Source organism: Dipodomys spectabilis, unplaced genomic scaffold, assembly GCF_019054845.1.
Source record: "Dipodomys spectabilis isolate Male_0828 unplaced genomic scaffold, ASM1905484v1 ptg000184l, whole genome shotgun sequence".
Taxonomy (NCBI): domain Eukaryota; kingdom Metazoa; phylum Chordata; class Mammalia; order Rodentia; family Heteromyidae; genus Dipodomys; species Dipodomys spectabilis.
In genome coordinates, this window is record NW_024870861.1 from 381,053 (window position 1) to 393,196 (window position 12,144).

A 12,144-nucleotide genomic window follows, 5' to 3' on the forward strand; every position below is an offset into this window, starting at 1 on the left:
AAAAGAAGTGTTGTTCTGGCTGAACGTGGTGAAGCGCTAGCCTTGAGTGAGAAGGCTCAGGGACAGTGCCTAGGCCCTGAGTTCAAGCCACATGACTGACAAAAAACAAGGAAAAAAAACAAAACAATACCAACAGTAGATATTTTACTAATATAATTTATCTCCAGAGCAGCAACATAAATGATCATTTCAGTTGGCATAAGGTACATTTCTTTTCTTTTTTTTTTTTTGGGTCCAGTCGTGGGGCCTGAACTCTGGGCCTGGGCGCTGTCCCTCAGCTCTTCAGCTCAAGGCTAGCGCTCTACCACTTGAGCCACAGCGCCACTTCTGGCTTTTTTTTTTTTTTTGCTTATGTGGTGCTGAGGAATCGAACCCAGGGCTTCATGCATGCAAGGCAAGCGCTCTACCACTGAGCCACCTTCCCAGCATAAGGTGCATTTCTTAACACTTATTCCTGATAAAGTTTATTGTCAAGTTTGGGTAAGAATGAACTTTTTTAACTTGGTAAGGCTATCTGTCAAAAACTACCAAAAAAAAGAAAAGAAAACTAAATACGCTTATTGGTGAAACAGGGGAGATACTAAAGTCCATGTTGTCACTGCTTTTGCCTATTATCCTGGAAGTCTTGTCCAGGTGTCAAGTGCATGGGGTAGATCAGTATAAATACTGAAAGGACAATTGTCATTTGCAGATAGCATGACTGTCAGTTCGTAGCACTGAGCAGCCAAACCCTTAGGGCTATCTAGAATTCAGCAAGGTAATCAGATAGTGAATTTACAACCCGTAAAACTTTTTCACAGTATACTCCAGAGGCTGAGATCTGAGGATCCCAGTTTGAAGCCAGTCCATGAGACTCTTACTTCCATTTAACCACCAAAAACCAGAAGTGGAGGTGGAGACTTAAGTGATAGAGCACTTCCCTTGAGCAAAAAAGCTAAGGGACAGTGCAAGCTCTAGGACCAGCATAAAACATATTTTCATAGTGTAACAATTACATAGTATGAGCCGGGTGCCAGTGGCTCACACCTATAACCTTAGCTACTCAGGAGGCTGCGATCTGAGGATCGTGATTCAAAGCCGGCCTGGGCAAGAAAGTCCATGAGATTCTTATCTCCATTAACCACCAGTAAGCCAGAAGTGGCACTGTGGCTCAAGTGGTAGAGTTGCTAGCCTTGAGCTGGAGAGCTGAGGGACAGTGCCCAGGCCCACCACAACCGACAAAAAAAGACTAAGACTAGGAATGTCACCACAGTGAGGATTGTTTTCCTTTACTCTAGAGCAAAGCCCACATATGCAGGTTAGGGTCAGTCATGAATCATCTAGGAAAATAGGCATGAGAGGTAGGTGTTCCTAGGGTGAACACACGTGTAGTTGTGTCCCAGTACTCCGTAAGACTACAGATTCTCCCAGGAGGATAAGCAGATCTGTGAGGTGTGTGTGTGTGTGTGTCTGTGTGTGTGTGTCTGTGTCTGTGTGTCTGTGTGTGTGTGTCTCTGTGTGTGTGTGTGTCTCTGTGTGTGTCTGTAGAGATTCTCTCTTTCCTGACCTGATCATTTGCACTTTAATACATGTTCTTACAGTTTAGGGATAAAGTCTCTTCACCCTTCTGCAAGCAATTTTCCTACTCCATTGCTCCAACTGCACCAGAAAGGGAAGAGAAGTGCAGAACGTGGCCAAGAGGAGAGTGCCAGCGCAGAGGATCTGATGCAGGGAGCCTCTGCCGAGGAGCTCCTGATACAGTGTCTGTCCAGCCGTCTGCTGCTGGAGAAAGAGGAGAGCAAGAGGTAAAATCTTTTCCTCCCTGTGTGTGCATTCACTCCACTTCTGTGAAGACAGAGACCGGTTGCTGAGGAGACAGCAAAGGTGGGGAAGGGCAGTGTGCTTGCAAGGGTTATAGTGGCAAAACTTTCTTTTTCAAAGGCCGAAGTTAAATACTAGTAAAATATAGACTCTTAGAGGAAGAGAGGCCTTGCTTTGGTTTATTCTTGAAATTGACTGTTGGTTATTTATCATTGAGCATCTGTGTTAAGTTGTGTAATGAAAAATACGTGCAACTAAGCCTATTCACGAGATGGCAAGTGCTGGACTCAGGCTGGCCCTGGATTTCTGCCCTTGGCTGGCTGGAGGCTTTGGTGGACTGCCCCCTACTGGACAGCAGGCACTGGTGCTGACCCTCCTTTCCACCCACTCCCTTCCTTTCCTCTCAAGCACACCTTTCTGCTGTGCTCCCAACCAGACTCTCCTTTATTAGTCTTCTCTGTTGGTAGCAATTCCATCCCGTTAGCCACCTCAGCCAAATGTTTGGAAATCATGCCCTCACCCCTAAATCCTATTGGCTTTAACTGAAAATAGACTTGGATTGAACTGATTATGAAGCTGACCCAAGCTGCTTTTGTTTGCTTGTGGGTTACTGTTGTAGGCCATAGTCCAATCTTTGCTGTTAAGACAGAAGTCACATTACTCCTATGCTTACAGCTTTTTGGAGGCTCCCTTCTTCGCCCCAAATGAAAAGCAAATGCTTGAGATAGCCCATGCACTGTGTGATTTGCCCTGGTTTCTCTTCTGGCTGAGGAGTTTGCTGTTTTTCTTGCTGAAACTTGTGACCCCCAAGAGCTGAGTTTATGGACATTCTGCTCAAACATCTGCTTCTGGATTCAGCTCTCCTTGCTGGCCCTCACCTCTGCTTCTCCTTTTGTTGTCTTATCTTCAGACTGTTGGCATTGTCACATATTCCTTGTTTGTTTTATCTCACTAAAGTATAAGTGGCTTTGGGTGGGGCCTTGTCTGTTTAGTTTCTGTGCTATATTTCTGTCTTTATAGTGGTGCCTCATTTAGTGGCTGCTTGATAAATACATGTTGTAAGAGTTAATGAATTACTCATTTCCAAAGGTGGGTTTGCTTATGTTGTATAATTTAAGTATTGTTTGTTGTTTGCGTGTTTACTTATTGGCAGAGCTAGGGTTTTGAACTTGGCATTGAGCTGGCTGCTTGGGCACATTCCCAGCCTTCTTTTGCTTTATTTATTTATTTTTTTGGGGGTCTGGTTGTGGGCCTGAACTATGGGCCTGGGCGCTGTCCCTCAGCTCTTCAGCTCAAGGCTAACACTACAACTTGAGCCACAGCACCACTTCCAGCTTTTTTTTCTCTGCTTATGTGGTGCTGAGGAATCGAACCCAGGGCCTCATGCATGCAAGGCAAGTGCTCTACCACTGAGCCACCTTCCCAGCCCCATGCTTTAGTTATTTTTTAGATTTGGTTTTGTCTGTGGTTGACCTCAGACTGCATGCAGTCCTCTTACCTGTACCTCCATGTTCCTTGGATTGTAAGCACACGCTGCAGGCCCAGCTTACTTAGTTATGGTCGGGTAGTGCTTTTTGTCTAGGTTGACATCACACTGCCTCCAAGTAGCCTGTGCTCCCAAACCTGGTTAAGGGGTGTTCTTTGTTTTGTTTTCCTAGTTTCTAGGGCTTGAGTACTCAGAGCCTGAGTACTGCCCCAGAGCTTTTTTTGCTCAAAGCTAGCACTTTACCAATTGAACCGAGCTCCACTTCTGGCTTTTTGGTGGTTAATTCACCCCCCCCCCCCCAAAAAAAAAAAATGAGCTTTTCTACCCCCAGTCTGGCCTTGAATCATGATACTCAGATCTCAGCCTCCTGAGTAACTAGGATTATAGGTGTGAGCCACTGGCACCCGGCCCCTTAAGTGGCTTTTGATGAGGGAAGAATTCTCGTCCTCTGAGATATCCCACTCTAGCTGAGCGTGTGTTTTCTTTTGAGGTGGGATTTTTGTGTTACCAGGCTCAGGCTGGCCTCAAGCCACCCTATCAGCCTCCCTGGTAACTGCAGATGTGCCATCGTGCCTACTTAAGATGTCATTTATTACAGAGATCAGTGTGTGGAGGTAGACAGCTCTGGAATGTTAAGTGGTAGTAAAGCTTTTCTTTAATACTGTTTTTAATTTGATTATAAACTAGAAGCAGTAATCCACATATTTGTATAATCCATGAAGAGATACCATGAGCTACAAACTCAGTTGTGGCTTATGCCTATGATCCTAGCTACTCAGGAGGCTGAGACCTCAAAGATTAAAATTTATAATTAGCCTGGGCAGAAAAGTACTCAAGACTCCATTAACCAGCAGGTTGCCTGGCTATAGCACATACAGTGGTGGAGTGTGCCAGCCGAGCAAACACGTGACGACTGTGGGGCCCTGAGTCCAAGCCCCAGAACCAGTACAAAACAAAAAGTAAGTCAACGCCAGACGAGGGATCATAAGTACTGTTAACACGTAGATGCCGAGATTTGGGGGTTAGTGCTACATTTTTCATTAAATATAAGTTAAATAGATAGTAATTTTTTAAAGTACATTTCTGCTGCTCATTGATGCCATAACCTAGTTGTATGTGTCCTTAGTAAGGAGTAAATCAGGTGCATATAGCAGGAGAGCGAACAGTCGATCGGTCATGTTGCTTCTCAGTGCCCAGATGTTTCTGAATTTTTTTTTTTTGGGTCCGGTCGTGGGACCTGAACTCTGGGCCTGGGTGCTGTCCCTCAGCTCTTCAGCTCACGGCTAGCACTCTTACCACTTGAGCCACAGCGCCACTTCCGGCTTTTTTCTTTTTGCTTATGTGGTGCTGAGGAATCGAACCCAGGGCCTCATGCATGCAATGCAAGCGCTCTACCACTGAGCCACCTTCCCAGCCCTGTTTCTGAATTCTTAATCACATTATGTTTCAGGTTTGAAGATCAACTTCAGCAGTGGTTGTCTGAAGACTCAGGAACATGTACAGATTCCACGTCCCTTCCCCTCTACCTTCCTCAGACACTAGTATCTCTTCCTCGTACTATGGAGTCCATCATGAAAGCATCAACAGTAACTGGTCCACAGGTGAGAACAGAGCGAATTTGTCATTAGCAAAGACAGAACTAACAAAAATTGGTCTTTGATTAATTCAGTCTTGTAGTGACCCCACCAATTCTCAGTTTGTGCTTGTAAAATAAATGAAGAATGGAACTGAAACAAGAACTGATTAAACTGTAGCCCTTCACCAGCGAGTAGGAAGGACATTGAGAGTGTGACAGCTGGTAACAGCAGATTTTGTTTTTGGAACACATACATACTGCATCACCCAGGTTTGCTTCTAGGAATAGTAGTAAATGACAGGATTGACCAGGGCAAACTTAAAGGAGCCGAAGCCTGCTCTAGGTCTTCCCTCTTGTCAAGGCCAGAGATTTCTTTTTTTTTTTTTTAATTCTTTTTTTATTATTATTTTTTTTTTTTTGGTCGGTCATGGGGCTTGAACTCTGGGCCTGGGCACTCTCCCTCAGCAATTAAGCTCAAGGCTAGCACTGTACCACTTTGAGCCACAGCTCCACTTCCAGTTTTTGAGTGGTTCATTGGAGGTAAGGGTTTCACGGGAACTTTTCTGCTCAGGCTGGCTTTGAACCGAGATCCTCAGATCTCAGCCTCCTGAGTGGCTTGGACTATACTCCTGAGCCACTGGCGCCTGGCTTTTTCTTTTTTTTCGTGGTGCTGCTTAGCAAGTACTGCACTCTACAACTGAGGAATACTGTCAGCCTCTTGTTTTTGGAGGTAGAATCTAATGATGTACCCTAGGCTGCCTCATCCTCCCAGTGCTGGGGTTATACTACCACTTGGCCCAATGTTGTTTTCAAAGCCATTGCTGTCCTTTCCTGTGTGGCTAAAGAGTTAGAAGCATTTTAATCATAGGTAAGTGCTGCCAGTGAAAGAAAAAGCATGTTTCTATAGCAACTTAAGCCCTTCAATAGAAGAGGAAAGCTAAGATAGACATAAATAATAAGGTATAACTAAGATAACATACTGTTTCTCAGGTTGACAAATACTTTAAAATGTTCCTATTTATTGGCTTACTAATCCTATCTTAAAGGAATTGTCAAATGTTCACAACATTGAATTTACAAAAAATGTTTGCGGGGGCTGGGAAGGTGGCTCAGTGGTAGACCGCTTGCCTTGCATGCATGAGGCCCTGGGTTCGATTCCTCAGTATCACATAAGCAAAAAGAAAAAAGCCGGAAGTGGTGCTGTGGCTCAAGTGGTAGAGAGCTAGCTTTGAGCTGAAGAGCTGAGGGACAGCGCCCAGGCCCAGAGTTCAGGCCCCACGACTGGACCCCCCCCCCCCCAAAAAAAAAAAAAAAAAATGTTTGCTGTAGCATTGCATAAAAGTGCAAGCCAAGCAAACTAAATGTCCAAAGATGAGAATCTGGCAAAGCCGGTTTACAGGGACCTGGTGGGCTGTGTAAGTATCAGAAGAGGCCCAGATGAGAATAGAAACCAGATCTAGTCCTTTCCAGAGAAGAGGCCTTAGTTTATTTGCATCTCCTAACTACTCATAGTGATTTTTTTTAAAAAATTGATTGTTATGAAGGTCATGTACAAAGGGGTTTGCAATTACATAACTCAGGTAAAGAGAATGTTTCTTTTTGGACAGTTCACCTACTGGTTTCTTTTTTATTCAAATAGACCACAAGAACAGGGGAGCAGCTGCAGCTTTCAGAGGTGAGGAGCAGCTCTCTGACTGAACGGCTGAAGCACCTGGAAAGGCTGGTCGAGAACTCGAGGGCAGAGGAAGCTGCCTCTGAGCTCCATCTGTCTGCACTGCTGGACATGGTGGACATCTGAGAGCCTGGCCAAAGAGGTGGTCGTCCTTCCAGAATAGTTTGTTTTTACTTAAAATTATGTTATTCCCAGATGCTTGATGCACTTCTGGAAACAGGATTACTAATCATGCAAATAAACTGTTTGAATCTGTAATGAGATCCTGCCCAGACTTCCCTTGTATGACTTCAACACTCTTATCCGTTTCATTATCTTTTCTCAGACTGTCTCCCACTAGCACATGCTCTGAGGGGTTTTGTCGCTTACATTTCTCTCAGGTAATTCTCTCAGCAAAGTTGAGTCTACTGTTCCAGACATCAGAAGTGCTGGGATACATAAGGTATATAAGGTCTCTGCTTGCCAGGCCTGCCCAGCTCAACTCCTAACACCAACAGGTAGGTGTGTGCATGTGTGTGTGTAAGTGATGTGGACATAGATGTGTTTCTGGGTAAGAAGCAAACATGGGACATTGTACCTGAGAAGACATGATAGAGGCCTGGGGACAATCTTACATCGGCAGGAAGCACCTCCCAGGTCCCCTCCTTCCTCACTGAGTACCTCTTGATTAAGAATGTGGCTCAGTGGTAGAGTGCTTGCCTATCATGCATGAAGCCCTAGGTTTGGTTCCTCAGTACCACATGAAAAGCCAGAAGTGGTGCTGTGACTTAAGTGGTAGAGTGCTAGCCTTAAGCAAAAGAATTTCAGGGCCTTCCCTGAGTGCAAGCCCTAGGACTGGCACCAAAAAAAAAAAAAAATGGATTTCAAGGAAATGATATTCCATTACATTTTTGAGAACTTAAAGTAGTGGAGCTCAAGTGGTAGTATGCCGTTTTTGAGCAAATATGCTAAGGGACAATGCCTAGGTCCTGAGTTCAAGCCCCCCAGTACTGGAACTAAAAAATTAAAAGAACTTAAGTATCATTGTTTGTTGCTACTAAAAATCAGTGCTCAGTTTAAGAGGCATGTTCTTTGTCTTTTTGTCGTTTTTTTTTTCCTTTTTTGGTACTGGGGATTGAACCCAGACGTTGCACTTGCTAGGCAATCGCTTTACCACTGAGCTACATCCCAGCCCTCAGAGGCATATTCTTACATTGAATTTATCTGTAATGTCTAGTATAATCACAGTACTGTGTTCTCCGTAGTTGAGGGTCCAGTTTGACCCCCTCAGATTTCACCTTTAATACCAATTACATAATAACTAACAAAGTTCAGGTGTAGACTTGAAAATAGAATTGTTTCGAAAGGAGCAATGATAGCAAGAGGAAATCCTTCCTTGGCTTTTTTTTTTTTTTTTTTGGCAATCCTAGGGCTTGAACTTGGCCTGGGCACTGCCCCTGAGCTTTTTTGCTCAAGGCTAATGCTCTATCACTTGAGCCACAGTGGCACTTCCTGCTTTCCAGTGGTTAATTAAGATAAGAGTGTTGGAGTATATTAGACTTTGCCAGAAAACCATGCAGACATCCTGATACAAAGAACAAAGAAAAGGTTTATTGCCAGTAAAAGGATTGGCATGACTCTTCCCACAAGAGAGGACTGAGAAGTACCCACTATTGTCTGAGATGACCTTTATAACCTACTGAAGCTAGGATGGGCTAAGAAGGGGCTAGTAGGCAGAGACCTAGCTTTTTAATTCCTGAAAGATAGGATTTCTCTATGTAACCCAGTTTGGCATTCTTTCTGCCCTAAACACCCCCTTAGTCCCCCCAATACACACACCAAGTGCTGGGATTGTAAGTATGCACCACAGTGCCCCACCTGTGGTATTTTAAAAGTCTTATTTTAGACACTATTGGCTTCTTACAACATGAGTTAGCTTTCATATTACCTTCCCTATAATGTATGTCATCCTCACATACATAGTTAAATTTTCTTCTATTAAGTCTCCCTAAACATTTCAGTATGTTGGCTAAAATCTGTACTCTGAATTCAGAATGATGAAAGTTTACCGCTGGTTGTGAAACCCTGTGTCAATTTGATTAACATTTCTTTTAGGTGCAATTTTGAATTTTCCTACAGTTGTTGTCTTTTTTTTTTTCTCTCTTCATTAGTTTAGTTTTTTGTGTTTCTGTCACTACTCCAGAGTATAAAGTGCTCTTTTTTTTTTTTTGGCCTGTTCTGGGGCATGAACTCAGGGCCTGGCCTCTGTCCCTGAGCCTCTATGAGCTCAAGGCTAACACTCTACCACTTAATCCACAGCACCACCTTCGCCTTTTTCTGTTTATGTGTTACTGAGGAATCAAACCCTGTGCATGCTAGGCAAGTAAGTGCTCCACCACTCAGCCACGTTCACAGCTAGTGTAAAGCACCTCCTGGCACGGGCCTGCCAGGTAAAGGCTAACTCCATTTCCCTGTCAGGACCACTCTGGGGAATCACCCTGTCTTGCCACACTTGGAAATTCCCTGGAGTCTGAATAATAAACTTTTTTTTTTGTTTGTTTGCTATGCAAATTATCTAAATTATCTTTTTTTTTTGGGAGGGGGGGTCTGGTCATGGCGCCTGAACTCTGGGCCTGGGCGCTGTCTCTCAGCGCTTCAGCTAGTTAGCTAGCTAGCTAGCTAGCTCTTCAGTAGGCTAGCACTCAACCACTTGAGCCACAGCACCACTTCTGGCTTTTTTCTTTTTGCTTATGTGGTGCTGAGGAATCGAACACAGGGCCTCATGCATGCAAGGCAAGCGCTCTACCACTGATCCACCTTCCCAGCCCTAAAATAGCTTTTTTCACCCTTATATTTTATTCGTAATTTCAATAGAAGTATAATTTTAGGTGGGAAATTATTACCTTGTATTTATGCTTGTTTTGTTTCTTGAAACTTTATGTGTATGTGTTTGTACAAATAGGTGTGTACGAGGCCTGGGACTTGAACTCAGGGCCTGGCTACTATTCTTAGGCCAGCACTCTGTCATTTCAGCTAGATCTACAATTCTGGGTTTTTTGTTTTGTTTTTTGTTTTTTTGGTCGTGGGGCTTCAACTCTGGGCCTGGGCGCTGTCCCTCAGCTCTTCAGCTCAAGGCTAGCGCTCTACCACTTGAGCCACAGTGCCACTTCTGGTTTTCTGCTGATTTATGGGAGATAAGAGTCTCATGGCCTTTCCTGCCCAGGCTGGCTACGAACCAGGATCCTCAGCCTCCTTAGTAGTTAGGATTACAGGCATGAGCGCCTGGCGCCCGGCACTTCAGGTTTTTCTGATGGTTAACTGGAGATGAGTTTCATAGACTTTCCTGCACAGGATAGTTTCAAACGGTCAGAACTCTGCCTTCTGAGTAGCTAGGATTACTGCACCCAGCTGTTTCTTGAAACTTTCAAGATAATGTCTATCCCCGCTGTTCTCAAATATCTCAACATATTTAATGTGTTGGCCTCCTGAGCTAGGCACTCAGCTGCTTTCCTTTCTACCTTCCCTTCTTTCCTTTTTCTTCTCTCTCTCTGTCTCCCTTCTTTCCAGGGTCTATGCAACCTGAGCTGAATTCATCCTTGCAGACTTTGCCCGCTCAGTTTCCCAGGTTCTAGGATTAGTTATGTGTCATGGCTGGCTTTTTGCAGGCCAGTTGTTCCAGAGGGATTCTCAAGCCATCTGACTAAGAGGGAGAAGCAGGACGGAGCCTCCACACAGTGTACACTGACTCAGTCCCTCCACCCACAGTGGCACTCAGCCGTGCCTGAGGCCCAAGCTCTTATCCGTTGTGACTCAACAACTGGAGGCCTCCAGCCAAGTAGAAGCAAGGATTTATGGCCATACTGTTTCTTACACAAGGCTTGCAATTTCTATACCCAGAGTTGACTGGCAAGAATAGTCTTTTTCTTGTTGTCTTCACCCATGACTTAGCAAGAGAAAAGCTTGCTTAGTTATCATTCATTCCTCTATCCAGTCTTTATTACTTTGTTTATACTCTTGCTTACTAGTATTTCTCTGTATGCCTTATGGATTTTTATGTCTGTCTGGTAAGATCTGGGAGGGAATTGGAGGTCAATGCCTGTGTTCAGTATGGCATGTTTAACTAGAAACTTATGTTTTCTGCCATTAGTCTTTTTTTTTCAATGAGTACATCTATCTAGCTAGCTAGCTATGGTCCGGATGTGGGGTCTGAACTCTGGGCCTGGGCGCTGTCCCTCAGCTCTTCAGCTCAAGGCTAGCGCTCTACCACTTGAGCCACAGCGCCACTTCCAGCTTTTTTCTTTTTGCTTATGTGGTGCTGAGGAATCGAACCCAGGGCCTCATGCGTGCAAGGCAAGCGGTCTACCACTGAGCCACCTTCCCAGCCCTAGTGCATTTATTTAAATAGATATTTACACATATTTTTTTTTATTGTTGTTGTTTTTTTTGTGGGTCGTGGGCCTTGAACTCTTGGTCTAGGCGCTGTCCTTGCACTCTTCAGCTCAAGGCTAGTGCTCTACTACTTGAGCCACAGTGCCACTTTCGGTTTTCTAGTGGTTTATTAGAGGTAAAAGTCTCACGGACTTTCACGCCCGGGCTGGCTTCGAACCGCAATTCTCAAATCTCAGCCTCCTGAGTAGCTAGGATTACAGGCGTGAGCTACTGGTGCCCGGCTTTTTTTTTTTTTTTTAGTAATGAGTTTTTTTTATTGTGAAAATATGGTACAGAGGGGTTACAATTACATGAGCAATGTAATGAATACATTTCTTATCAAGAATTGTTGCCTTCTGCCATTAGTCTTTTCTCTTCATGTCTCTGCTGGGATAGTTCCTCAGTGACCAATAAATTGTTTTGCTACATCTAATTATCAGTTCTCAGCCCCTATTTTACAACCCCTCCAGAGCCGCTGTGTAGATCAGGTCTTACTGTGCTCTTGGACCCCAGTCCTCAGGGATCCTGGAATTTCTGCTTTTTTTTTTTTTTTAATCTTTCAGTTTTAAATACCACCTGAAAACAGATGACCCCCAAATTTCTTTCTGGTGATTACCCTCTCCTAAAGGCCAGTCCACTCAACATAGCCACATAAATATCCATGTTATAACCATGTACCCAGTCTAAGTTGAAATTTTCAACAAACAGCTATTTTACACCTATAATTTTTTTTTTTTTTGGTCAGTCGTAGGCCTTGAACTCTCGACCTAGGCGCTGTCCATGAGCTCTTCAGCTCAAGGCTAGTGCTCTACTACTTGAGCCACAGCGCCAGTTCAGGTTTTCAGGTGGTTAACTGGAGATGAGAATCTCACAGACTTTTTCCTGCTCAGGCTGGCTTCGAACTTCGGTCCTCAGATCTCAGCCTCCTGAGGAGCTGAGGTGACAGTGTGAGTGCCAGCGCCTGCCTCAGCCAACGTTTTATCTGCGGCAAAGCTGACACATTGGTCTTCCCATTTATTCCTGTGTATTCACCTATTTCTATCAAGGACAAGAAGATCATCTTCCTGGGCTGGGAAGGTAACTCAGTGGTAGAGCGCTTGCCTTGCATGCATGAGGCCCTGGGTTCGATTCCTCAGCACCACATAACAAAAAGAAAAAACCTGGAAGGGGCGCTGTGGCTCAAGTGGTAGAGCGCTAGCCTTG

At 44.4% G+C, this 12,144-nt stretch overlaps 1 protein-coding gene across 1 annotated transcript in view; it reads left to right on the forward strand.

Moving 5' to 3' along the window:
- The window catches only part of LOC122121145 (minichromosome maintenance complex component 3 associated protein), a 49,664-nt gene extending 42,869 nt beyond the window's left edge, over positions 1 to 6,795 (forward strand). The window contains exons 27-29 of the mRNA XM_042695313.1: positions 1,581 to 1,784; positions 4,737 to 4,887; positions 6,502 to 6,795. Of these exons, the coding sequence (XP_042551247.1) occupies positions 1,581 to 1,784; positions 4,737 to 4,887; positions 6,502 to 6,660 (514 nt within the window). The 3' untranslated portion in view covers positions 6,661 to 6,795. The remainder of the gene's footprint in view (positions 1 to 1,580; positions 1,785 to 4,736; positions 4,888 to 6,501) is intronic.
- Positions 6,796 to 12,144: the final 5,349 nt, after the last annotated feature.